The following is a 27,075-nucleotide window of genomic DNA, read 5'->3' on the forward strand; positions in this document are numbered from 1 at the left end:
ATAGATACAATTTATAAGTTTTTACTATGAATTTAAAATTACACAAACATCCCATTAGAGGAAAAAACTGATAAGTAGTAAACTACATCTATACCAGATCCTCAAGGGTGTGATCTAGTTACGAAACACACACGTATTTATATAATTAGAGCTAACTTGAAAAGTGTAAATATAAATTACTCTCTTATTCCCACATTATTTAAATAAATTCCCAATTTCAACCCAAAATCATCAATATGTTTATACCAAAAAATTTGTTTCGGTGAGCATTATTACCATTACCAGCCAAATGGGGAAAGGGAAAGCAAAAAGGCATACTTTCTCTTGATTGAAATTTTTTGGAAAGTTTTAGTAAACTTCATAATTTGGAATTGAAGATAATCATTATCTATTGTATGTATCTGAATTCTTCTTTAAGCTGCTTCATCATTAGATATTGAATTATATATAGGTCGGTCCGTAACATTTATTTATTTTTAATGTTCTAACTTATTTAGATATTGAATTATAGAAAAGAAAGAATCAATTAAAGAAATATAATTTTTTTGTTATAATTAATTATCATAGTCAAAAGTAAAAAGTCATGACAAATTGCATAATGGCGATTATCTATTATTTTAGTAACCGAGGCCAAAACCTAATATTTTCTGTTATAGCTAAAACCATGACGAATATTAATTAATTGTAGTTAACACATAAAATTTTGAATTAATTTTATTTGATCATGATACATAATATTAATTTATTATAATTTTTAAGTCACAATTATTTATATTGAATAATATATATACATATATATATATTTTGTGTAGTGATTGAAACTAGAGTTAAGAATTATTAATATTTTATTGATCATAAGCTGATCTGATTTTTCAAGCATCATGTATCAAATAATTCAAACTAGTCCGAAATGTACGCTGGATGCGTTTGCAAATACAATATACATATATACAATATTGTTATTGAATTTTCTGTTTTTTAATTAAAAATATAATTGAGTAAATTAAAATAGAGAAAAGAAATAAAAAGAAATTCAGATACAAACAATAATGTGGATGAGTGGGATAATGAACGTCTCAATATTAGTTTGAACATGGTAAATGAGGAACAAAATGAATTAATTATTTTAAAATGAAAATGAAATGAGAAACCAAAAAATATAAAAACACTAAAATCATCCTTTTCAATTTCTATATGTGTCAGAAACACCTTGGATGCATGTCCAAATGCAACAGTTTTGTTCTTGAATATATTTAAATCACACATCAAAATACCAAAAACAAAAAGATTACATTACAAAAATTAATATACTAAATTAATTTAATTATTATTTAGTTAATAATATTCATATTTAAATTGGTATGATATGGATTTAAAATAAAAAAGGAATACAATATATATATATATGATATACATAAAAATTAGTTGGTCCTAAGAGGGCCAAGTGATCCAAAAAGAAAACGAGAGGCCCATAACATTCTAAGAGCCCCAAAAGAACCTGAAAGGTAGCCTTGGTGGGTACCCCTAGAAAACAAATTGGGAAAAGGAGGAAGCTAAAGGCATCCCCCTATTCGAACTATGATCAAAACCCGATAAATACTCGGCCTAAAAGGTTCGCGCACATGGCAACCGACTCTCCCACGTGGCATCCTACTCTCCTATGTGGCATCTCGTCAACCCCAAGTCAACAACCATATTAGACCACATGAGCCCTAGGAGGAACCCCCTAGCAAGACAAAGTAAGGAAGGACTCCCTAACAATTAGGACTCCCTGACGGCTAGACTCCTTGTTAACGAGGAAGGTGCCCTCAAAGTCCTAGACTCCTTGGCAACTTGGACTTCCTAGCGATTAGGAATTGTTGCTGATGAAGGGTCCACATGATTCAGAGATAAGCATTCAACAACAATATTAATAGAAGATAAAAATAAATTATAGCTTTCCAAATGACCTTTATCCACTTTTTTCGAAAATGGAGGAAACGTGCAGAGCCCTATCGGAAGAAAGCATCTCCCAATAAATACATGTTTACTTGTCATACTGAAGGCACTTTCGGAGACTTTCTTGACACCTTTCTCACTCTTTGGACACCCTATCACGTCCCTCACATCCTTTTGTTCTCTAAATCATCTCTCTGACTCTTTAATATTCTCTAAGCACTTTACGAACACATTTTCATGTCTTCTTGCACTTTTTATTGATTTTATTCATCATATGTCAATTTCAATTATATTTATTTACTTTTTAGCTTTGTTCCATCTCAAACCAATACTAATTTGGCTCCTATAAATATAGGTTTACTCTTTCATACTGATGGCACGTCAAGACACCTTCATGAGACCCTCTAACACCTCTCACACATAATCTTACTCTCTAAATCATCTCTCTCTCTCTCTCTAAACACTTTCTAAATATTCTCTAAGCACTCTACAAGTATATTATCACGTGTTCTTGCACTTTTTACCGACTTTATTCACCATATCTCTATTTTAATTATATTTATTTACTTTTTGGCTTTATTACATCTCAAATCCAATACTAACTTGTGCGTCGGAGTGCTAACGCCTTGTTGCAAGTCCCCCTTTAAGATTTGCATTTATTTCAACTCAAACTTTGAGCATAGTCCATATCAATTGGACCCGTGCATTTTTTGAATGCATCATTAGCACCGTCCATGAGAACATAGATCTAAAACGTAAGAACAATGGAAGGAGTCCACACTTCCTCGGAGGACTCCCCCGGAAGGATGGTCCCCTTCACGTTAGAGGATTTCCCACACACGATTACTGTTTCTTTTCATGGCCCAACTTTAGCGGCCCATCATTATCACTACTTAATTCTAATATTCCTGCTAATTCAATTTTTAACGTGCAGGACTTCCCCCTAGAAGACTAGGAGGGCATCCTCTTCAGGAAATAAACCCTGCCCCCAGGTAGGCATCCCCTTTAGAAAATAAATTTTCACATGTAAGCTTCCCTCGGGGAGTATCTTTAATATTTTAATTTAATAATTTTGAAGGTTTATTTTACCACTTTCACTAAGTTAACATGTGCTTCTGGTAGGAATTTCATAAGAAAGACATTCCTATCACAAAAAGCATTGTCTTGAACACAAGCACGGAGGCCCTCCTCCGTGGAGGCACCCCAATCATTCTCGTGCAAGTACTTAGGTCCTTCTTTTAGGGTGTCCCATGCAGGCACCTAAGTCCTCCTCCACAGAGGCATCTAAGCCCTGCTTTCGACGAACACCTTATTCTTCCTCCGACGAGGCTCTTAAGTCTTGCTCCAAGGAAGCCCCACTCAAATAAGCCCACCTCCATTTACCGAAAAAAAATAAGCCTTCCTCCAAGAAGGCACAATAATTTTGCTCCGTGCAAGACCTATCCATAGTATATATACATGTCTTCGTTATTCAACATGCTCTTGTAGAAAGATAAAGCCCAACAACGAAAAAGGCAAAAAAGACCCATGTTAAGCCCTCCTTCATGGAGACACCCTCATAAAAAGCCCTGCTTTATACAGGAATGAAGTAAGCTCTCTTTTTATTATGAGCATACTTATACTACTGACATTCTTTGCAGGAATTCAAAAAAACAAATAAAGAGAGAAAAGAAAAATTCATTCTTATACTAAACAAAGGAGAAGCATTTTGAGATTTAATCTCCTTTCAATTATAAAAAATAACTTGAAAGAAAACTATTATTCTTCCCCTCCTCTTTTTTACTTCCCCTTTCTACGTACCCATTTGAACCAAATGAATCCTTAAGTTTAAAACAAAGGTAGTGGCCCTCAATGACTAGCCTAATAGGCCTGACCCTGTTGGTCCATGAACAAGACATCAAGCATATAATTTCTACATTTATACTAACATGATAGACCCCAAAATGAGTCAAATACGATAGGAAAACTCGACAAACAGAAGTGATTACACATCACATTATACTAAATTTTTTCAACAAACTCTCCCTAAATTTGGAACGGGCAACCTATCAACAACAAGTAAAACAAGCTCCCCAAATTTCGAATTGACTGGGTATGACTCGTTCAAACGATCATATCTCTTTTCAAATATGTCCAAATTTCAATTCGTTTTTCTTGTTACGGTGAATCACTTACAGCAATTAACGTCCATATTCTCCTTCCAACCAGTCTATAAATAAAGATCATAATGCAGTCGCAAAGGTAAGTTCATTCACACTCACACACTTTTCATTCTAAATCAACGGCAAGGTTATGAGCTCCATTCTCATTTTCTGCACGCTATAAGCATATTTTATCGTATTCGTCGATATTTTATCACTCTACTTGTGTCATTGCACCATATTTTACTTTATTTTCAAGTATTTCTTTTCTTATTTTTTCAGTAAATCAAATTATAAATTTAAGTATTAGAGTACTAACCTCTATTTTGCTAATTAGCCCTCCTTTAATTTTGATTTTTTTGTGAATATCCTTCAACTATTATAGTGCTACTAAACCCGGTACGCATCAACATTATTTGGATAATTTCCATCAAGCAACTTGATACTTGAATTGAATTTCTTATTTAAAGAAGTCAGTTCATATTTTTAATCTATTGTCGGTAATTTATATGTAATATTGAATGAGGAATAAAATTAAAAGTTTATATAATTTTTTTATTAATGTTAACATTTTTCATTTAAACCTCAATAAGGAGTATAATTATAAATGCAGAATTTTTGAAGGGGTGCAAGTGTATTTTTAAATTTTATTATTTGAAAAAAGTAAAATTTCATATTTTTAAAGAAAATTTAAGTGTAATTAACTGATATTTTATTGACTCAACAAATCCTCTACCCTAATTTCAATTTTCTCCTAAATCCCTCACTCATTAATGGACTCTCCTTTTATGCATCAGCCTCAGCCTAAGAAGCAAGCACATGATCAATTACGTATACTCACACTTGTAAGATCACTTTGAGATGTCTGATGGAAGTGCAAATAGAAAGCTATCAGGTACTGCACCCATCTCATAAATTCTACCAAAGAGTTCGCCGAAAAAGAGATTCGCAAAATCTCCCTGTAAAAGAGGCTCGATGGCCATTGCTTTTCGCCTCACCTGCACAGCTGCGCTTCTGTTTCACTGCGTGTACTGTGTGTTTTTTCTCTTTATAGAGAACTGAGTAGATCTCTTTTCGAACTGTGTTTTGATCCCCGGGTACTCTGTCCCATCGAATGACTGTAGAGAGGGAGTGGGTACAGCACCTACCTCAAAGACAATAATACAGTCGAGAGAGAGAGACTCTGGCAGGGGTGGTGTTAATGATTTCGGTCTGTTTCAGCATTTACATGAAGATTCTTAATCTGGGTCTATGTAAAAATGTCGACTTTGCAGCAGACCAATGATGTTGATTTAGAGTCAGCAAGTAGTAACAATGGTGGTACTGCTAACAGCGGTGGCGGAAGCTGTCACCGCCAAGTGGCCGCCGTGAGTGAAGGTGGCGGACAGCACTTACCGGATGAAAGTGAGATTGTTCAAGAGGCGGAAGTTCATGGTGATAATAAAGAGAAGCATGAGAGGAAGGAATCCAGTGTTTCAGAGTGTTCGGTGGAGATTGTGGATCTGGAAGCTGGGCCACCTGACACCAAGCTACATTTGGCTACAACCGAGAGGGACTGTAGGATTTGCCATCTGAGCATGGATGCAGCCAATCCGGACTGTGGGTTCCCTATTGAACTGGGCTGTTCTTGTAAAGACGATTTGGCTGCTGCCCACAAACAATGTGCTGAGGCTTGGTTCAAGATCAAGGGAAACAAGTAAGTAACTGGAGAAAAGCTTTAATCTTTTTATTCATTTTATATCAAATTCTAAGTATCTGCGTAAATTTGTGGAACGCCATTTTGGATTTAGACTGTGTGCAACTTTTTATTTCGATTGCTTCAGGGTTCTTGAAGAATGAGGTGAATTGTGGTGCTTTGAATGTTTGGCTTTCTGTATAGTTAGTTCTTAAGAATAAGAATTGATCAAATGTTTTCTTTCAGCATTTCTCTTTCGATTTTGATGTTTCTGGTAATTTCTGAGGTTGGAGATGTTAATTGTTGAGGTAATAAGCCAAAGGGGTTTTGGAGCAGTGTAAGGTAGATAATAAAGAAACTTTATCTTTTGAACAGTTCATAGCTTTAACTTTTGATGGGAATGAAAGAGAATACTGATGTGGAATAAGGGGAAAAAGAATTTTGGAAAAGAGAAGCACAAATGGAAAGAATCTCTAACATAGAGAAAAAGATTAAAGCACGAGGAATAGTTTGACAGCCTCCTTTTCTCCAGTTTTGTCTTTGGTCGGCACCACGAATTGGAATTTAACCATCTCTCTGTCTTTTGGAGAGGGATAGCATTACATATGATAAGTTTCGACTTAGACTTAGTTTGGTTATCTGATATGTAATGGAGTTCCTCGACTGGATAATTAGTGACAAAAGCCGGCTTCCTCGTTTCTAGTTTGATACCGAATTTCTTGAATTTGAAAATGGTATGATCTATAGAGCCATTCAAGCACTTACACCAGTACCATAAATTATTTTGTCATTCGTCCTTCTATTTTAAATAATTACGTACTCTCGGTCTGTCGATTTGTTTATTCACGCTCACACTCCCATTTCGGCTGTTTAATCTAATCTATAACTAGAAATGATATATATCACCGATCGATTTATCTTGCGTGTCTATCTGTATCTCCTATTTATGTATGTGCTGCTAAAAAATCAGTCAGCACTTGCAAGTGAAAGTACCTTCTGATTTGGCCACAGTGTTTGAATAGCTGATCTTGAAGGTGTTTAAATAGGGGGTCTTCGGCATCTTCATGTTTGACTGGGTGAAGTTGTCTTGTAAATGAATCTTCATGGTGTAATGCATTTTAACTGCTTATGCTGTAGTCTGTTTCCATTTGGTCATAGAGATGTCATAAGATTTCGTCTTACGTAATTGTCTTGCTCATCTGGTTGGCTAAGACCTTTGAGTTCCCACTTAATCTCTGGATATTGTTTTTGCATGAGTCTCTGTTTACTATGTGAATTGATCCACTAACTTTAGTTCAAGTTTAGCGAAATCTCTATAATATACAGTGTTGAGGGTTTCAAACTCTATGAAGTTCTAAATTTGAAGAACAGCTGTGGAGTATTCTTTGGTTAAATCACTCTATATAATCCCCAAAACTTCAGCACATAAATCTCCCCATCGTTCCAACAAATTGGTGCCCAACTGGATCTCAAGAAAATGTGAAGTAATTTATAGACTGCTAATGTGAAGATTTGGAGAATTGTGTTTACATCTTTGAAAACAAAGATTGTCGTTTAATTTTGTTCTTGTTCCGGGCACTCTGAATACCAACTGCTTAAACATTCTGTTCTTCATACATTACACTATCAACCTTGCTGTGTATTTCCTATTTGCAGGACCTGCGAGATATGTGGATCCATTGCACAAAACGTGGTCGGTGTAAATGAGGCCGAGTCGAGAGAGGAGTGGAACGAGACGAGCGATGCTGATGGCCCAGCCGCGACTATGTCGGCACCCGTGTCGGAGTCGCGAAACTTCTGGCAAGGCCATCGGTTCCTCAACTTTTTGTTAGCTTGTATGGTGTTTGCATTTGTCATCTCGTGGCTTTTTCACTTCAACGTACCCGGGTGAGGTCCTCAAAACTGCTACCTACTTCTCATTTGGTGGCATTTTGGCTGAATTTCTCCTCACCTTCTGGTCTAGATATGTATGCTCCCATCTACTGCCAGCTTGTGTATATTAGTTGTAGAGCTCAAGATGTTCTTGGATGCATCTTTTATCTATTATGATAATATGCTGTTTTAGTGGAGGGTCGGAGACAACCTCAATTTGATCCCAAGTTTCTCTCCTTCAAGCAGAGAGAGATGTCAACTCAATCAATTGATTGACGACGCTGTGATAATATGTTGTTAATAGCACACAGTTGTATGTTTATTTATGTCAATAGGATGGTCGTGCAATTTAGATTGTGTTTTGATACGTGTAAGCTCTTAAAAATATTTATTAGAAGGTTGAGAATTTATAAGACATTAAAAAATGTTCTAATAAAATTTAAGAAAATGGAATTATAAGATTAAAAAGTAAAATGTTAGGAGTTTCTTTAGAAAAATAAAAGATTTTAATTTATTTTCAAGATAGTGACAAATTTCTTGACATATATGTATTAAATGCAATAAAAGGCACAATTAAATTTAAAATAAAAAATTTAATTCCATATAGTTTTGTTCTTTATGTGGTCACTATAATTCAGTTGAACATCCCAATCAATTTACACCCGACTAGCCTATCTAAATTTGGTGTGCATGAGATTGATGCCATGTGATATGAGATTATGGGCTCGACTTTTGCTAATATGTTTTTTTTTTCTTTTTTTCATTTTTTATTGTAATAGTTGTTGATTAATTATAAATGATTATTAATTATAAAATTGATATGTTCATTTTTGTAAGTGATGATTGAGATTCATAATAGAGTCCAAATTTCTTTACAAACTTATTAATATACCTTAGTAATAAAATCTCAATGCTCTATAGGTGAGATCTAATGCATTGATAAAATTACTTATATTTTTTAAAAAGAAAAAAAAAAGAAAGAAAGAAGAAAAGAAAAGGGTTGATGTTTATAAAGGTCCAATAGCATCACAAGAACCGAATTTTTTTAAAAAAAAAAATCTTAGATTATCAAAGCGTTAACCTACAAAATAGAAGTCATTGCTCTGACACTTAAGTCAATAATGAGTTTACAATGAAATAAATAAGGAAATCAAGTAAAACATGAGATCGATTAAGTTAAATGTATACTCTAAGTGTGGGGTGCTGAAAATATACAGAATAGTGTAAAAACACGTGTGAAGAGTACAACAACTTATTTATTTGAACCCTTATTTATAGAAGCAGTTTATAAGAGATTTTTAAGAATCAATTGAGGGAGGTTGAGATATTTTGAGATTCTTAGAATGTCTAGTTTATGAGGATAATATTTATCCCCCTTGATGCGTACTAGGAATTTGGTCACACCACAAATATGAAAGATTTTTAAAAAATTTTAAAATTATCAGAGGTCTAACACTGAAAAAAAGAGGTTAGTACTCCGATGCTTAAGTCAGTAACGATTTATGAAGAAATAAAAAGAGAAATTTAAAATAAAGTGAGAATAATGGTATAAATTGGTGATAAGATGTATATATTTGTGCAGAATGCAAATTATAAGTTTGAAATATCCTAAAAACCGAGAGAGAATGGTGCAAGAAAGTGAGAGTTTGAGAATAAGAACATCACATGTCCCCAAAAACCTACACAAAGACCTCTATTTATAGGCTTATACAGAATTGGATACGGGGTCAATTGTTGAGTTTCATATGCCATTAGTAAGCTCTTTGAATCAACTGTCATCCGCAACAAACCGTTGGGGATTTTGGATAAGTATTGTTTGAGATACATGAGTTGCACTAAATCTTGCCAAATCTGCCTATAACTTTGGGAATTAGTTATCCTTAGATCTTCCAGCTCATTATCTACCGATTTATCTGGAACCACCTGGAGATATTTTAAGGTGATATGTACAAATGTGTTGGCAAGCTACATACATGTCCTCCCAGCTATATGATGACGTGTCCGACTGATATGGGCCTATTTCTTGGGTCTACCAGTTCGATAAAGCAGCAGGTAAACCTGGGGGCCTTTATATGTCCTATTGGTGGGCTTTATCTATCCTGCTAGTGATTTTTATCCATCTTGCTGATAGGCTCTTAGTCAGCTGGACTATTATGCCTAACTTGTGGGTTTGACTCAATAATTTTAATGGGCATCATCACCCCTGTTGACCACATCATCTGAACCCCACACCAGTAGGAAGAGGTCGTGCAGATTAGCAATAGAATAACCTAAAATAAGGAAATTGAGTATCTATGATTTTCATCCAATCAGTTCCAACTAACATGTGCGTCCCCTGCTGATACACTTTTAGGATGAGGTGGTATTGTACGTGTACAATAATATTGACGTGTTGATGAGTGGATGGGTCTTAAGCTTGCTAATATTAGGTTTAGACTGAAAGTTGCCCCGTCAATAGGGGGATAGAAACTGAGCTGATTAGGTTAGTGGTCCTTCAATCTGTTGATAACGAATAAACCAACACAATTTAATCTATTAATATTGAGTAACTTGGAGGCCCCAAGCATGAATGACGAAATCAAATTATTTTTCTTTCTCATTTCTTTTTTCTTTTTTTTTTTCCTGCTAACCTCTTTATTTATTTAATTTGCCGTCCCTTATCTCTCATCTCACTTTTCTTCTCCTATTTCAGCGAACCTCTCCGATTGGGCTTCACTAACTAAGTGGGTTCATAGTAACAGTCAAATTTGAGGCCCAAGTATTAAAGTGTTGCTATTCCTACAATATAATAAAGTTCTATGTTTGACTTTGAGAAAATATGCAAACTTAGCTAATATTTGGTTTCTTTTTATATTTAATTTTTATTATTCGAAGAAAAATATGTATGTTTTTAATTTTAAAAATATTTATACAATATTAAAAATATGTCTGACTTAACAGATGACACTGTATTATTACATTATTAGTGATGTTAAGTCATTATATTTTTTTATTTGAATAAAGTGATGTTTTGGCTTCTTATTTAAATAAAATAGATAGATTATTAATTTGAAATTATTAGTGATATCGTACAAACATATTTGTAAAAATATTATTAATTTATTAAGTTAATGATTAAGAAAAATGTATATGTGTATATATATATAAAATAATAGTAAAACAATGTATAAATAAACTTATTTTCCCTTCTTGGACAATGAAAAACTGAGTATGAAAAAGATAAAAAAAGTTGCATTTCGCCATCCACGCTACAAGAATTATAATATTTAATCATAATTAATTATTATAATTAATAACAAATAGACGTGGCAAATATTATTGACGACAACCACACAATGGTTTTTGGTCAATCTTTTCACGAGGGTGGCTAAAACATATATCATGGCTGAAAGCATAAAAGTCTCAATGCTATATTTATAATTTAATTAAATTTAATTAGCCATGTTATTTTTATGCATCCTCATCTTTTTTTTTATTTCATGATAAGACTTTTTTTTTTAATTCAAATTTTTGGAATAACATTAAAATTTTGAAATTATTTTAATTTATTATTTTTATGGTCCATCTTTCTTTATTTTCTTTTCTGTTTTTCAGCCGTCCTTCTTATAACTTATTAATAATAAGTTTTTATTCTTACTTTTTATTTTATTGTATCTTTAAAAAAGTGAGATCATTTTAAATTTATATACTTTAGTATAAACTCTAATGAAAAATAAAGTATAAAAAATAATACATCTAACTAGTCCTTTATTTTTCAAATTTTTCTATAGAATGTAATAACTTTATAAGAGTAATCCTTGTAAAATACAAATTTTGGTTAGTAGAATATATTTTATGTGTAGATAAATATAATTTTCAATAATAATCAAGATATATAGATTAAAAATTCAAAACTATTATATTTTTCCTTAAAAATGAGAAAAAAAATTATTTTACGAAATTAATTCCTTTATTAAGTAATATATTATGAAAAAAATTATATAATCTTGCATAACAGAGGCTAGTTACAAGTATTTAATGATGATGGACACTAACAAAGTTGTGATGACAAGAATCAAAACAATGAGAACAAAGAAGGAGATGAATCAAATGTCGGGAGTGGTGGTGTTGACCAACCAATATTAATGTTGATGTCGGTTGATGTGCATGTGGTGGATCCCAGCCGACAATTTCCATGTCAATCAAAGGGGTCGGTTTTTGTCATAATTAATGCCTAAGTTCATGTTATCACTTGTTAGATACACTCATCCTACCCTTAAAATTCAGGAAGAAAACGAAATAAGAAAGAACATTGTGATTCTATTCTTTGACAAATTGACAACTATATATATATATATATATATATATTATTAATTGGTCTGACAATATAATGTTTAGTTGGAATTTAAGTTGAGATTTAAATCGAGCACCTCACTGCCGTCCTAATTATTTTATGGGAAAGTTGTTATTTTCATTTTATATTTTAGGGATGGTAATTTTGATTTTATCTGATCGAAAAATTTCAATTTTAAAAAGTTATTGCTAAGACACATGCATCTTCTCGAACTAAAAGGACCAAATATTGCTAATTTTTTAATGTTACATGACTAAATTATTGAAATTAATCGTGTAGGATCAAAATTGTCACTTTTTAAATTACCGGATGAAAATTATAATTTTTTTAGTCCATTTGTCTAATATTGCCCTTGGCACACCCTATGTTGAAGGTATGTTTATTTACATTGCATGAACATTCTATTTTTATGGCCCTAGTGTTTGAAGTAGGAACTTTATTAATTTATTTCTCTAAGAAGAGTAAAAAGTAGGAGGATGTTTATAAAAATTAATATTTTTACATTCTTGTTATTATAAAATGAACCATGACCTTTTATTTTAGGTAGACCTAGCCCAAACCACCCCAACCTTCACCTAGATGGCTCAGCCCAAATTCACCAGCTTGATCCGTTTTTTTGGCTTAGCCCATCTTTAGCCACCCGGCCTATTCACCTGACTCGGTTCCTCTTTTACTTATAGTGTAGGTGAAAAACCCTAATCCTATTTCACTGTCTCCTCGTCACTTTCACAGATCTCTCTCTCTCTCTCTCTCTCTCTCTCTCTCTCTTCTCGATTTCTTCCTCCGCGTTCTTTTTCTCTCTCTGATATCAATGTATTTTGCCCTATATAAATCTTTGGTGGTTTTTGATGATGTTAAGAACTAAAATCCTTCTATCACTTTCTCTCTTCCAATTAACAATTCTTCGTGAACATATTCTTGATTGGAAATCTGAGTGGTTTTGAGTAGTCCTCTATGGACTGAGCCTTGGTGGTTCTCTAGGTTTAGCAACTCTGAGAGATTGCCGGCTCTAGTGGTTTTGGGCTTCTTTATACCAGATCTGGCCCCTGAGCCAAATACTTTTATCTGTTCTTATTTTTCTTCTACTATTTTTAGATCTGTAACTATTCGTCTATATTTTTCTATAATGTTGGTTTGTATGAGGGTTTTCTAAACTCACGATCTTCTATAACAATTTATTAGAATTTTATTTATTGGGCTCACTACTGGTGGACTCATCCAATAGTGGTATCAGAGCCATCGGGTTCTTTCTTTGGTGCCAGTAAGATCGTTCTTATTTTATTATCTTGTACCCTTTTGATTACGCTTTATACGAAAAAAATAGCTTCGTGCGGTTATTTTTTGAAAATATAATATTTTGGCTATGTGGTTCTTGTTGTGTGCAAAATCTCTTCTGTTAGTGGATTAAGTTACTACTTTGTGGGTCTGAAATATTTTTTTACTGCTTAGTGCTTATTCCATATCCCTCACCTAGCCGAGCCCTTAAGACTGTGGGGTATCTGGTTGAGGTTAAGCTAAGGCTCCTATTGATATTCTTCTGTATCTGTTGATATTATTCTGTATCAGTTGTTATTTCTGCACTCGTTAATATCTTTCTGCATTTGTTGCAGTCATCTCTATTACTATTGTTTTGTTCTGGATGGATATAACTTGCAATCCTTTGATGGAAAAACAAATTTCTCTATTTGGCAACAAAAAAATGAAAGAGATTTTAATTTAAGAAAAAGTGTTCAAGCCATTGATGGAAAATATTCTGAAAATATTTATGAAGAAAAGATAATAGAAAATGATGAATATGCTTATTCTTCTATAATTTCAAATCTTTCTGATTCTGTTTCAAAAAAAGTAGAAAAACAAGATACAACTAAAGGTTTATGGAATAAATTAGAAGAATTATATACTGAAACCTCTTTACCTAGTAAACTGTTTTTGCTTGAAAAAATTTTCTATTATAAATTAGATTTTTCTAAACACATTGAAGAAAATTTGGATCATTTTACCAAACTAATTCAGGATATTAAATTAACTAGCGATAAAAATATTGATGACTATTCCTCTATTGTTTTAGTAAATTCTATTCGTGAAGCCTATAGTGATGTTAAAGCTACTATAAAATATGGTAAGATAATGTTAATTTAAATATTGTAATTAACGGATTAAAAAGTAAAGAAATTGATTTTAAAACCAATAAATCTAGTCAGGTCCAAAATAAGGTAAATCATGTTAGGGGAAAAACAAAGAATAGAAATTCTAAATATAAACATAGAGGATATAGTAAAGGAAGGAATAGAAGTAGAAGTAGATCAAAGTCTAGAAATAGGGATGAAAGATCTAGAGAAAGAAGATGTACAATTGTGGTGGCAAAGGTCATTATATAAAGAACGGTGAAAAGCCAAAAAGACATAAAACTAAAGAAGATGATAATGTAATTACTGAAGAAAATTCTGGAGAAGTCTATATGATTTATGATGTTAATTATGTTCAATCTTCTTTAAATATGAATGAATGGTTAACTGATTCTGACTGTACTTTTTATATGAGTCCTTTTAGAGAAATTTTCATAAATTATAAAATTTAAAATTTGGGCTTTGTGTCCATGGCTAATGAAAAGGGTTATAAAATAAAAGGTTTTGGTGACATATGTTTAACTTTTGAAAATGGTTATAAGTTAACTATGAAAAATGTAAGGCACGTTCCGGATTTATGTTATAACTTGATTTCTTGTACTACCCTGGAAGAAGAAGGGCTTGAGGGTAGATGGGGAAAATTATTTATGAAAATAATGAAAGGGTCTATGGTTGTTTTCAAAGCTGAAAGAAAACAAAATTTATATGTTTGTTATGTGACATGATATTCTTGCTGCAACTGCTTTTTAAAAATGATAAAACTAGTTTATGATATAAAAGATTAGCCCACATCAATATAAGAAGTCTAGAATTATTACATAAAGAAGGTGTCTTAACTGATAAAGTAAATAAAATGGATTTATGTGATGATTGTGTACTAGTAAAACAACATAAGGTACATTTTCTGCATCACCTCACCCAAATCCCTCATCATCATCGTGTGTACTTGATTATGTTCATGCTAATGTATATTTAGTTATATTTAGTTATCATTTTGCAATTTTTGTTATAAATGTCGTCAAAGAATTAGTGCCTAGAGTTTGTGTCCCGAAGGCACCCATCCCTACTAGTTACTAATAATAACAATTTTTATATAATTATACATTTTATTATAATTTTAAATCAAATTCATACATTTTATTATAATTTTAATGTATTTATCACTTATCTCCAAATAAATTACTGATGTTGCATGTCACTCATTCCATAATAGCAGCAAATAAAGAGTTTAAACAACTTACAAACTCCAGGTCTCATATCCGCCTCATTGTTGGACATTGTACCGTCGTCATTGCAGCAGTATTATTTAGCATTTTTTATTGAAAAGTGGTCATTTGCATGATTATTCGAAACACTTCATTTAAAAACTGATCATGCTGCCACACATACCATATAATTGAGTAAATATGAGATGTCGTCATACACACAATAATATTTTCAAATACCTCCTTTGGAACTGATGATATTATTATACGCTCCATATCAATTACAATATCTGAACAATGTTTAATGTCTGACAAGACAAGCTATAAACCTAATTTGGATGCCTACAAAGTTAACTTATTGGACAAGAACAATTTGTCCTTATCCCTTTCATGCCACTCATGACCACGTGAGTACCACAATTAACTATTGTCTCAAATATTAAAAATTTTAAAAACTTCATAGCCCGCAACTCAAGTTGTTTTTCCATTAAGAAATAATTTGACTCTATTTTTTTATTATTCATCGATTGATGATACGAGCGAACGAGAATATTATCCACTACAATTAATTGTTTTCGTCAAAAAATAAAAAATTATAAAGAATATTAATTAATTAATCATAATTATATATTATTAGCAGCGGTTCTTGCAAATTAATTCAAAATATTAACTATAATTAAAAATAATCACTAATTATTTTGACCATAGACAAAATTATGTAATAAATGTTGATTTCGCTCAATATATTATCGTCTTTATTCTTAATTTGATTTCGCTCACATTAATCAAGTATTAATTTTTATTTTTATAATTTATTTTATATCTAATTAATTATATACATACATATACTAGGTGTCAGATTGGCTAATTAAGAAAAAGAAAAAAATGAATGATATTGAAACGCCCAACTCAAAGAAATGTTGGCAACTTCGTAAGAACGTGCATGGCATAATTAGCGACTTTTTAAAGCACCTAAATTTTGTCAAGTGGGGTACGTGGCGGATTCTTGGAAGGTAGATTCAATAATTAATGTTTGTTAAGAATTATTATTAGTTTAATTAATAATTACCAAATGATCATGAATCAAGACAATCAAATCAAGTGTCGTAAGTGTCGTCTTGTTAACTAAAGTTGTTATTGGAGGACTACGATGTTGTTGCATGTGACTGCTCCAGCCGACAAATTCGATTTTAATCAAAGTGGTTTGATTTTATTATAATTAGAATAAAGGGAAAACTACACTCCCCTCTCTTGAAATTTGATGTAATTATATATAAATTTTCTGAAGTTTGAAAAATTATGTTTAACACTCTTGAGTTTGCTTCCGTCTAACAAATAAGTCCCTATATTAGTCAATTTTCATTCAATTTTTTTTTTTTGTTAATATCAACAAATTCAGTGAATATTGACTCATGAAGGAACTTATTTGTTAGATGGAAGCAAATTTCAGGAGTGTTAGATATAATTTCCCAAACAACATGGGGTCTACGTGTAATTATACCAAAACCTCAGGAAAAGGGAGTGTAATTATTCTTAGAATAAATGTGAATGAACTCCTCAAAGTTTATTATAATTATAAATACCTTATTATAATTTGAAAAAAATTATAAATATTTTTTTGAAATTAAGAGATATTTAATACTCTCCTATAATAGGCTGTTATAAGAGGGTATTTATTAGACAAATATTAATTTTAAGAGGATATTTATAGTTTTTATAAACAACAATGAAGTATTTATAAACAAAAATGAGGTATTACATAATTTTATAATTCACAATTAATTGCATAAGAAATAAAATAATATTTATATATATAATTATTAATTCAATCAAATAAAAACCGATCTGAATAAGGATTTTGTAAGAAGTTTACAAATATATACAAATTCTGCTATCTTCGAACTCGATCATTGTCGCTCTACTTTCAACTATTATTAATTATTAACGAGAATTTATAAAACCATATATATATATAATTATTAATTCAATCAAATAAAAACCGATCTGAATAAGGATTTTGTAAGAAGTTTACAAATATATACAAATTCTGCTATCTTCGAACTCGATCATTGTCGCTCTACTTTCAACTATTATTAATTATTAACGAGAATATATAAAACCATATATATATATATATATTGAATTAAAAATTATATGCCGAGTCAGCTTACGAATAAAATTCTCCATCACAGACAGATTTGTCTCCTGGACAGCGTGGAAGATCAAAGGGCGGGCAGACATCTGATATTCTCAATTGCATTTTTGGTCTTTCCCGATTCCCATTGATCCTAAGCTTAGATTTTCGTATGATCAGCAAGCATGCAATTATTTTTATGTCTTCGAAAGATTCCACTTAATTGGTCGGGAAATTCTAATTAGATCAGAACCAATTATATGTAAGTATAATATATTTATTGTTGTATGATTGATGTATAATTTTAAAAAAATTACATGATAAATATAATACATTTGCTTTGATTCAATTACTATACAGTTGGTTTAATTCAGTCAAAATTGATTTGGGTAAAAATCTGTCTATCTCCCATTCATTGTAAAAACTAATATAATGTTGGAGGATGAGTAATGTTTTGGGTTAAAGAATGCGAGAATAGGAGTAATACTCTATAAACCCATCAAAGAGGATTGTGCACACACAGATCAGGATGTACGCCTAGTCTCACCAAATATTCTGGCAGGAATTTGAACCATATATTGGTATGACAATGTTCGACCTTAACCATTATACCAAAGCAACAATGATAAAGAATAAAAAAGTTTGAGATTACTTTACTTGTAACATGTTCATTTGACTATCACACCCCATGATTTAATATATAACAAGGAATTGTCTCCCGGCCATACAGACTAAAAGATTGAGCGTGCTGTCACGACAAAGACAAAGACTCCCACGTTAGTCGTTTTTCCTCACTACAAACCAAAAATACTCGACGCCAATATAAACTCTTCTTCCTCTTCTTCGTCTCTCAACTACTCATCGTTCAATTCCTTCTCCATACACACAGACACACCTAAATTTGCAGCCGATGAGGACGCTGTGCCCGAATCTCGTGAGAGACGACGTGCTTGAGACGGTGCTGGAGGTGCCCGTCCCCGAAGAAATATTCGTCTCCGGCAAGCACAAGTCATGGCGGAGCATCAAGTCTTGGCTCACGAGGCCGCACATCGAGAAGGGTTCCGTTTCGGCTGGGCGTGACGTCGAGATTCAGTTCTTGCTCGGAGTGATTGGAGCCCCTTTGATCCCTCTTCCCGTCCGATGTGATCGGACCGTTAATGATCACAACATCAAAGGCCATCCCATTGTAAGTCGTGATCCAAGCTTCGATGTAGCGTTTGATATGTGTTTTCTTCTTCATATAATGATGGCATATATATGGGGTATACTTTTATAAGAAGAACATGATTTCTTTTTATTACAAAAACTATTGGAATTATTTTGTACACTATAAATTACTGTCACTTGAGCATCGCGGTAAATCAAAACCGATAAAACTTAAATTTTTATCATATTTTTACCAAAGCATTTATCCTGATTTTAGTTACAATGAAAACACCTGTCATAGTATTTAGCTATGCCTAATGTTGTAGTCTTGCCTGCTAAAAATACAGCTAATCATAGCCGTTGCTTAGGCGTGGATATTATATTTATGCTTATACTATTTCGACATATTTAGTTAAGATATCGTAAACTAGATTCATAATAACTAATTAGACACAATTGTTACATGATTATGTGCAGGAGAGTTCAATGGCCAAATACATCGTGCAACAGTACATAGCAGCTTCCGGAGGAGAGCACGCTTTGAACTCTATCGACAGCATGTGCGCAATGGGGAAGGTGAGAATGGCAGCATCAGAGTTCGTGGCTGGAGACAACTTGAGTCTCAGCAATAACACTAAGTTGAGAACGAGAAAACACGGCCGGCCGGGGGAATTAGGAGGATTCGTGCTGTGGCAGAAGAGCCCTGATATGTGGAATTTGGAGCTGATGGTTTCAGGTTGTAAAATGAGTGCCGGCAGTAATGGTAAAGTGGCTTGGCGACAAACTCCATGGCAGCATTCTCATGCATCTCGGGGTCCGCCAAGGCCTCTTCGTCGATCCTTGCAGGTACTCACTTTTTCCATCTTTTACTTCCAAAATTTTGTTTTGTACAAAGAATTATTCGAACTGTTAAATGCAACTAACATTTGCTGGGTTAGCACTAGTTTATGCACGACATGTAAATCAGAATAATGTTACAATTTTCACTGACTTCTTGTGATCAATGATGTCAACAGGGGCTCGATCCAAAGTCGACAGCCAACTTATTTTGCAACTCCGTTTGCATTGGCGAGAAGACAGTCAACGACGAAGACTGCTTCGTGCTAAAGCTCGAGGCCAATCCCTCCACCCTGAGGGCAAGAAGCAGCAGCAACGTGGAGATAATAAGGCACACTATCTGCGGCTGTTTCAGCCAAAGAACAGGCCTACTAATCCAACTAGAAGACTCCCACTTGCTGAGAATAAAGTCGCCTGGAGGAAACGTCTTGTGGGAGACGACGATGGAGTCGTCTATTCAAGACTACAGAACGATAAACGGTGTTAACATCGCTCATGCAGGAACGACCACCGTCTCGTTGTTTAGGTTTGGGGAGAATTCAAAAACGTTCGATACAAGATCAAGAATGGAAGAGGAGTGGAGTGTTGAGGAAGTGGACTTCAACATCAAAGGGCTCTCGAGAGAGTTTTTCTTGCCTCCGGCCGACTTGAGGAAGGAAGACGAAGAATGCGGTGTGGTTGCTAATGGTGGGGTTGTGAAGAGTGGGGGGCTGCGGCACAAGATTTCCGGCAATTCTTGCAGGATTAGTTCTGCAAAAGTGGTAGCTATTGATGAAGAAAGCTTGGAACTCTTTGAGACATATGAAGAGTTGTAGATTTAGAATTGTGGGGTAAATTACAACGGCGTCTTCCAAAATTTGGCGTAATTACAAATATCCTTTATTTTTTGAAAATTTTTTAGTCAATTTGTACATAGAGCATCTGGCTTGTGTTGGTGAAGCCAAGGATGGGATTACATATATATTTATATATAGTTACTTAGTGAGGCTACTTTTTAGTTGGCCATTGTTGTGGAGGATCAAATATCCCAAGGATGTTTATATACAATTGGGATTGTCCGATATACACATGTATAAATAATATAATGAACTTCAATTCTTAATATTATTATTACTTGAGTTTCTATGGATATATGTTCTGATTTTTCTGCTTATTCTGAAAGTTTAAAGCTGCATTTGGATGGAATGATTTAAATTTGATGAAAATGTCTAACAAAAGATTTTGAATTATTCAACATTAGAAAAATTTGAAATTCATCACTATTTTACGAAACTTAGTTTAAAAATGAGAGTTGAAAAGATTTGAAATACTTTATTATATTAAATTATCTAAATAAATTCAGATGTTGTGTTATTAGAGATTTGAAATATATATATATATATATTATATGCATTCAAATTTATTAATCCAAACACAGTGTAAAGGTTTGAATAATAATCCAATTAAAAAAAAATTATAGAGGCACCGGTTGCTACCTCAGTTTAATTCAAAAGGGGAAGTAACAAAGGATTCAAGTTTCAAGAGTTTGGGATTTTAAATTTTAATTTTTTATTAGTTTGAATTTTGGTTTAATTTGTTTCCTCCAAGAGCTTTGTTGGCTTTTTATTGTTAAATTGTTGTAGATTGTATTCGTTTATAAATTGTACCATATTTATAAATTATATTTATTTAATCAATTGATATATAGTATATTGACATGATATAAATATATACATACATGTATATAATATATTTTGGATTAACTATTTTTTCAATCTGGTCCAAATGATTTGATCAGTGACCTAATAATTTATTCAGTTCAATCACCGATTCAAATTTGAAAATATTGGTTTGATTGTTGGAGTGTGATTCAATCTCCAAATTACAAATTATTGGAGTGTAGAATTTGACCCGATATTACATTAAAATCCAACGGTCCTAGATCCAACTAATATTACATTGTGGAAGGCTTGCAAGTTTGAGAAATTCATGGATTGACGACAGCAAGTATGAGGTTTTTTGGGTGATCGAAAAAAGTCAGTTGGTGTGTTTTTTTTTTTTTTAACACATTGGCAGGTATTCGGAAAAAGTTGTGAAGACTCGTTAATGTGTGACAAAAAACCCACACCCACTTCTTTCTCTCGAACACCCACAAAACCTCCTACCTGGATTGTTATCAGCCCATGAGGTTCTCAAACTTGCAATCCTTCCACAATGACAAAAAACTTCTCATTTTGCAGTCATGTTTTAGACTTTTTCCTACTAAACGGAAGAGAGAAGAAAATAAATTAGCTTTATATACGAGTAAGAAGATAAAATAAGTATCTCCCACCATAGTTTCATTTATTAGTACATTTTTTCTCTAAATTTGAACCCATTCAACGGAAAAAGCATCTATTGGTAGCAACTTAACTACTGCCGTCTTGTGTCCTGAAATTAAAAAAGACTTGCATTTATAAAACGTAACTGTGAACATCTACAATATGGGACCAAAATAAAAAATAAGTCCCAAGACAAAAAAATATAATTTACATTGGATTATTTTAAAAATTCCTGTAGATAATAAGACTAAAAATGTATTGGTGGACGAAAGATGTGACTAGCCCTTATTTTAAATATTGTAGCGAAATTGATCAAACAAGATAGATATATGTTGGGCGGATTGAGTATTCTAGGCCATTCCAAGAAAATAATCCAGAGGGCAGCCCACGATGTCATCTGTCTACAACCCGGAAAGGGACAACGCCGACAAACGGTGCGGGGAACCTCGTCTGGAACTTCGTCTTTGTCCTTATTAATCCCATCCCACAAGAATGAAAATTTCCAGAAATCACCAAACAATTCACCCCCCGCCTATAAATTCCTCATTGTCTATCCCTTTCCCCACGACTTTCTTCATCAGCAAACGTCTCGATATTCAAGAAAATCAGAGATAATCACTGCAAATTCTCTACAACATGGCTCTGATTCCGAGCTTCTTCACCGGCCGCCGGAGCAACGTTTTCGACCCATTTTCTCTCGATCTCTGGGACCCCTTTGAGGGCTTACCTTTCTCCTCTGCCGTGGCCAACCTCCCTTCCTCCGCCCGGGAAACCACAGCCGTCGCCAACACTCGCATCGACTGGAAGGAGACGCCGGAGGCCCACGTCTTCAAGGCGGATCTTCCGGGCCTGAAGAAGGAGGAAGTGAAAGTGGAAGTGGAGGACGGGAGAGTCCTGCAAATCAGCGGGGAGAGGACGAAGGAACAGGAGGAGAAAACCGACACTTGGCACCGGCTGGAGAGGAGCAGCGGGAAGTTCCTCCGCCGCTTCAGGCTGCCGGAGAATGCGAAGATGGATCAGGTGAAGGCCACGATGGAAAACGGGGTTCTTACGGTTGTCGTGCCCAAGGAGGAAGAGAAGAGGCCTGAGGTTAAGGCAATCGACATCGCAGGTTGAATGATCTTGTGATTTTCTGTCAAATCTCACTTTGTAATTAGGTGTAGAAGCAAATAATTAAGTCACTGTTAATGTGTGTGTGTATGTGTGTGTAGTGTAACACTGTTGGTGGTTGTGGATGTTTTGCATGTAAATCAAAATCAATAATGTTCTTGTGTTGATATATATATATATATATATATATATATGTATTAAGTTAATTTGGTGATCTTGATTCCTAGCTACTTTGCATGATCAATTTATTATTAAAGAAAAAAATGATTTCCTCTATTACAATTGGCCATAGATTTAGACTTATATTAAATTAATTTTGTTTAAAATAAGATCAATTGTAAAATTTAAATTCAACCATGATTTTTTAATTAATTCTATCAGAATATTTAATATGATATTTTGGTGTGGGCTCTCCATGAAATTAATGGCCTCGCACTAATCAGTGTTTTGACTTGAACTATTGCTACAAGTGCCCCATCATATCAGTTCAGTGTATATAAAATGGTGTATTCCTCTTCTTTAGTAATAGGTTTTTTATGGTTTGCACATGATTGTAGTTTATCTATATTTTGAGTTTTAATGAGTATTGGTAATGGGGCATACTCAATGTGTATGTAATTAAAAAGACTTTAATATAAAGAATAAATTACATAGTACTCTTTTAGAATTTGGAATAATTATAAATATTTTCTTGTTGTTTAGAATATTATCAATACTTCTTTTAATTTTAACTGCCATCTAACAATTAGTTCAATTCGTTAGTTCATTTATTGACGGTGAATTGATCAAAATATCTTTTTAAACTAAAAATTAAAATTTTATTTATTTTACGACTTTTTTAATGGACTAAAATACCTTCGGATTTGCCTCTTCGGCCTCCTTCAACTTTGGAAGATGCTTTCTAATCACCCTATTTCTTCTATTATTGTTTCAGTCAAACTTACCAATGGTTCTAATTCAACATATTACAAAAATACCCTTAATAAACAACATATTACGAAAATACCCTTAAATAAACAAATCTCATTTTTCATTTCTCAATCAACTTGATAGGGGGTTCAATCAAATGAGCATGATCCGGTACCAATTAGGACTCAATGCACACGCTAATAGCTTTATTTTTATAATTCACCTACCCACGCTTTTTAAAATTTTAGTAAAAGTTTTAATATATGCAAATATGAAAGAGCTTGTGAAAGCAATATGGGAACAAGAAAAAAAAATAGTTTCCCAGCAGTCATCCCCTACACCCACCACTGCCATTCCCCCTTTTTGCCGTTGTACTATATCAACAAGCCAAGCCATGGCCTCTTTCCCCTTTCCTATCAACAATATGATGTGTATCAAATCTTGGGCTCATGAACATCATCGAAATTACTTTCATGCCCACTGCACAGTGCTAATATATACATATATATATATATAATACAATCGTGGTATATAGTTCCTGTATCCATATAATAAGAATAAAAATAACTTTTTTATATTTATTATTTTATTCAATAACAATCTTCGATTGTTGTCAAGAAAAATTTTACCAATTATTTGTATAGATTAAATGTGAACCAATGATCTAAAATTAAAAAACTATAAAAAAAAAATGCGAGATTTGTAACGAGTTTACTGGAACGGTCTTTGTAGCAACTTTGAAACGAAAAATAATTACTAATATTGTATTTTTTGCCAAAAGAATTTGGAACAACTTTTCTTTCTGTGAAAGCTCACTGTTTTAAAATTCATTCAAAAGACAATTTCAAATATATAATTCGCTATGGCCGTCACAAAAATTGGTACAAATCTTTTACTACTATAAATAAACTATGGTTTTTGGAAAGGTCATGTTGGCGTTGTAACGGCCACTGAAGAAAAAGAACATTCGTTCCAAAGATTGAATATAAAGTCGTTACAAAACGTAATACAATTGAACGATCTACAAGTCGTTCCAATAGCAGTTTCAAATTTTGAAATATTTAAGTTTATAATGTTTTATGAAGAAGTTTTAATTTTTTTAAAAAATTAAAATTAAAATTTGGGATGGCCAAAAATTTAAAATATGTGTTACAAATGTCGTTCCAAAATTTACAATATTTAACGGATCTATTTTGACGCCGACTCAAATGTGGAGGGAAATTGAAATTTTGGAATGGCCATTATATAAAGTCGTTGAAAAAAAATTGGTACAATTTATTGGTTTGACTAAAATTCTAATTTTTTTTTGGAGGAAATCCAATTTTCAAATGCCCGTTCCAAGGTTAGTACCAAAAGTCATTTCAATTTGTTAATATAAAAAATCGTGTAAAAAGCCGTTACAATGTGTTTAAATTTCAAAACTTATGTTCTGAAATACGATATCTTAAAATCCATGCACTGGATTCATGCCAAACTTAAATACATATAAGATTGTGTCCATGCAATCACATCTGCTTTTTTTATTCAAAATCACATGGCCTGATTCAATGGTGCACCGGATCAAAAGACTACTCTTGTGTTCCAAATATAATATCTCGACATCTATATACGCAATAAGTCCAAAACTTAATAATATGTATTCTTTTGTTGGTTTAATCTAAATTTTGACGGTCTGATTAAGTTATACAGTACAAACAATGTAAGATGATAGTCATATCAGTGTAATACTAACAATTATGAATATATAAATTTAGTTTTTTGAATTGTACATAAAAAAGAATTGTATGATGAAATGAACATTAAAAAAGATTATGAAAAGAAATAAATATGACGTGTGAAGGAAGGAGAAATAAATCAGTAAAAAGAAAAAGGAAATGTGAAGTAAGCTGAAAAAAAAATTATAATTATGAATTTACTAAAATATAGAAATTTGTGAAGAAAAAAGACAAGTGAAGGAGTAAAACTAGAGAAAATAAATAAATAAATAAATTGTAACTATGAAATTATTAATATTAAAGTTACTATTTTGATCCAATTCTTTTATGGGAAGAAAGGAAATAAATGGTAAATTGGGTATTCAAAAACTGGTTTTCTTTTATAGTAATGATGATGATGATGATAATAATAATAATAATAATTGATGTGTATAAAAATAAATTAGCCCAAATAGGTTCAAGCAATTCAAAAAAAAAAAAAAAGAAATGATAGGCCCATAACATCCTAGGAGGCCTAAAATGACCTGACAGACATTCCCTAGATAACATATTGGCAAAGGGAAGACCCAAGACATCCCATGATCAAAACAACACAACAAAACATTTGGCCCAAAAGGCCCATATACGTGGCAGCCCACTCTCCTACGTGAAATCTTATCATCCCATGTGTTAGCAACCATCTTGGACCACATGAACCCTAGAAGGGCTCTCTTGGCAATTATGACTCCTCATAGGTAAGGGGTCTCTTAAGACAAATTAAGTAAGGAATGACTCCCTGGCGGCTAGGACTCATTGCAGATGAGGGAAGCCCCTCCAAAGCCCTCGACTCCTTGACAGCTGCGACTCCCTAACAGTTAGGAGTTCTCACAAATGAAGGTCTTCCTCAACTCAGAAATAAGCATCCAAAGGCCCACCTAATCGAAGATAAAAACATATTATGACTTATCCCAACAAACTTTATCCATTCTTTTCGAGAATAGAGGGAACGTGCAGAATTCCACCGCAGGGGAACACCCGCTATAAATACGGGTTTACTCTTCTATATGGGGACACCTTCATGAGACCCTCTAACGTTTCTCACACCTTTCTTACTCTCTAAATAATCTCTTTAACGCTCTAAATACTTATTAAACACTTTTTAAAACATTCTCTAAACACTCAACAAGCACATTATCAAGTGTTCTTACACTTTTCACCAACTTTATTCACCATATCTCGATTTCAATTATATTTATTTACATTTTGACTTTATTCAATCTCAAATCCAATAATAATTTGGGCGTCGGAGTGCCAACACCTTTTTTGCAGGTCCTTCCTTCAAGATTTGTATCCGTTTTGACCCAAGCTTTGAGCATAGTGCATATTCGTTGGACTCGTGCGCTTTTTAAACGCATCAATAATAATAATAATAATAATAATAATAATAATAATAATAATAGTTTGTGTAAAGTATTATGTGCTTTAATAAGAAACATTTTGAATGTCTTTTTTCTAGCTTTGTGTAAACTAATTATGTATTAAATTATTTCTCTAATAATAATGTGAAGTCAATGGACAAAAATTATGATATTATTTTCGAGTATTCCATAAACAATAAGATTAAAAGTATATAGTACCTAAAATATGAAACGAGA

At 32.9% G+C, this 27,075-nt stretch overlaps 3 protein-coding genes across 3 annotated transcripts; all 3 read left to right on the top strand.

The window, feature by feature from the left end:
• On the top strand, nucleotides 4,828–7,986 carry LOC105160925. Its single transcript, XM_011078453.2, has 2 exons — nucleotides 4,828–5,775; nucleotides 7,411–7,986. The coding sequence occupies exons 1-2, from the start codon at nucleotides 5,339–5,341 to the stop codon at nucleotides 7,643–7,645; spliced, it is 672 nt and encodes a 223-aa protein (XP_011076755.1). The 5' UTR covers nucleotides 4,828–5,338; the 3' UTR covers nucleotides 7,646–7,986.
• Nucleotides 18,176–20,498, top strand: LOC105160989. Its single transcript, XM_011078537.2, has 3 exons — nucleotides 18,176–18,610; nucleotides 19,048–19,416; nucleotides 19,587–20,498. The coding sequence occupies exons 1-3, from the start codon at nucleotides 18,335–18,337 to the stop codon at nucleotides 20,220–20,222; spliced, it is 1,281 nt and encodes a 426-aa protein (XP_011076839.1). The 5' UTR covers nucleotides 18,176–18,334; the 3' UTR covers nucleotides 20,223–20,498.
• Nucleotides 22,034–23,009, top strand: LOC105160926 (17.6 kDa class I heat shock protein-like). The gene has a single exon (XM_011078454.2). The coding sequence runs from the start codon at nucleotides 22,344–22,346 to the stop codon at nucleotides 22,821–22,823; it is 480 nt and encodes a 159-aa protein (XP_011076756.1). The 5' UTR covers nucleotides 22,034–22,343; the 3' UTR covers nucleotides 22,824–23,009.

Source organism: Sesamum indicum, linkage group LG4 (assembly GCF_000512975.1).
Source record: "Sesamum indicum cultivar Zhongzhi No. 13 linkage group LG4, S_indicum_v1.0, whole genome shotgun sequence".
Classification (NCBI taxonomy): domain Eukaryota; kingdom Viridiplantae; phylum Streptophyta; class Magnoliopsida; order Lamiales; family Pedaliaceae; genus Sesamum; species Sesamum indicum.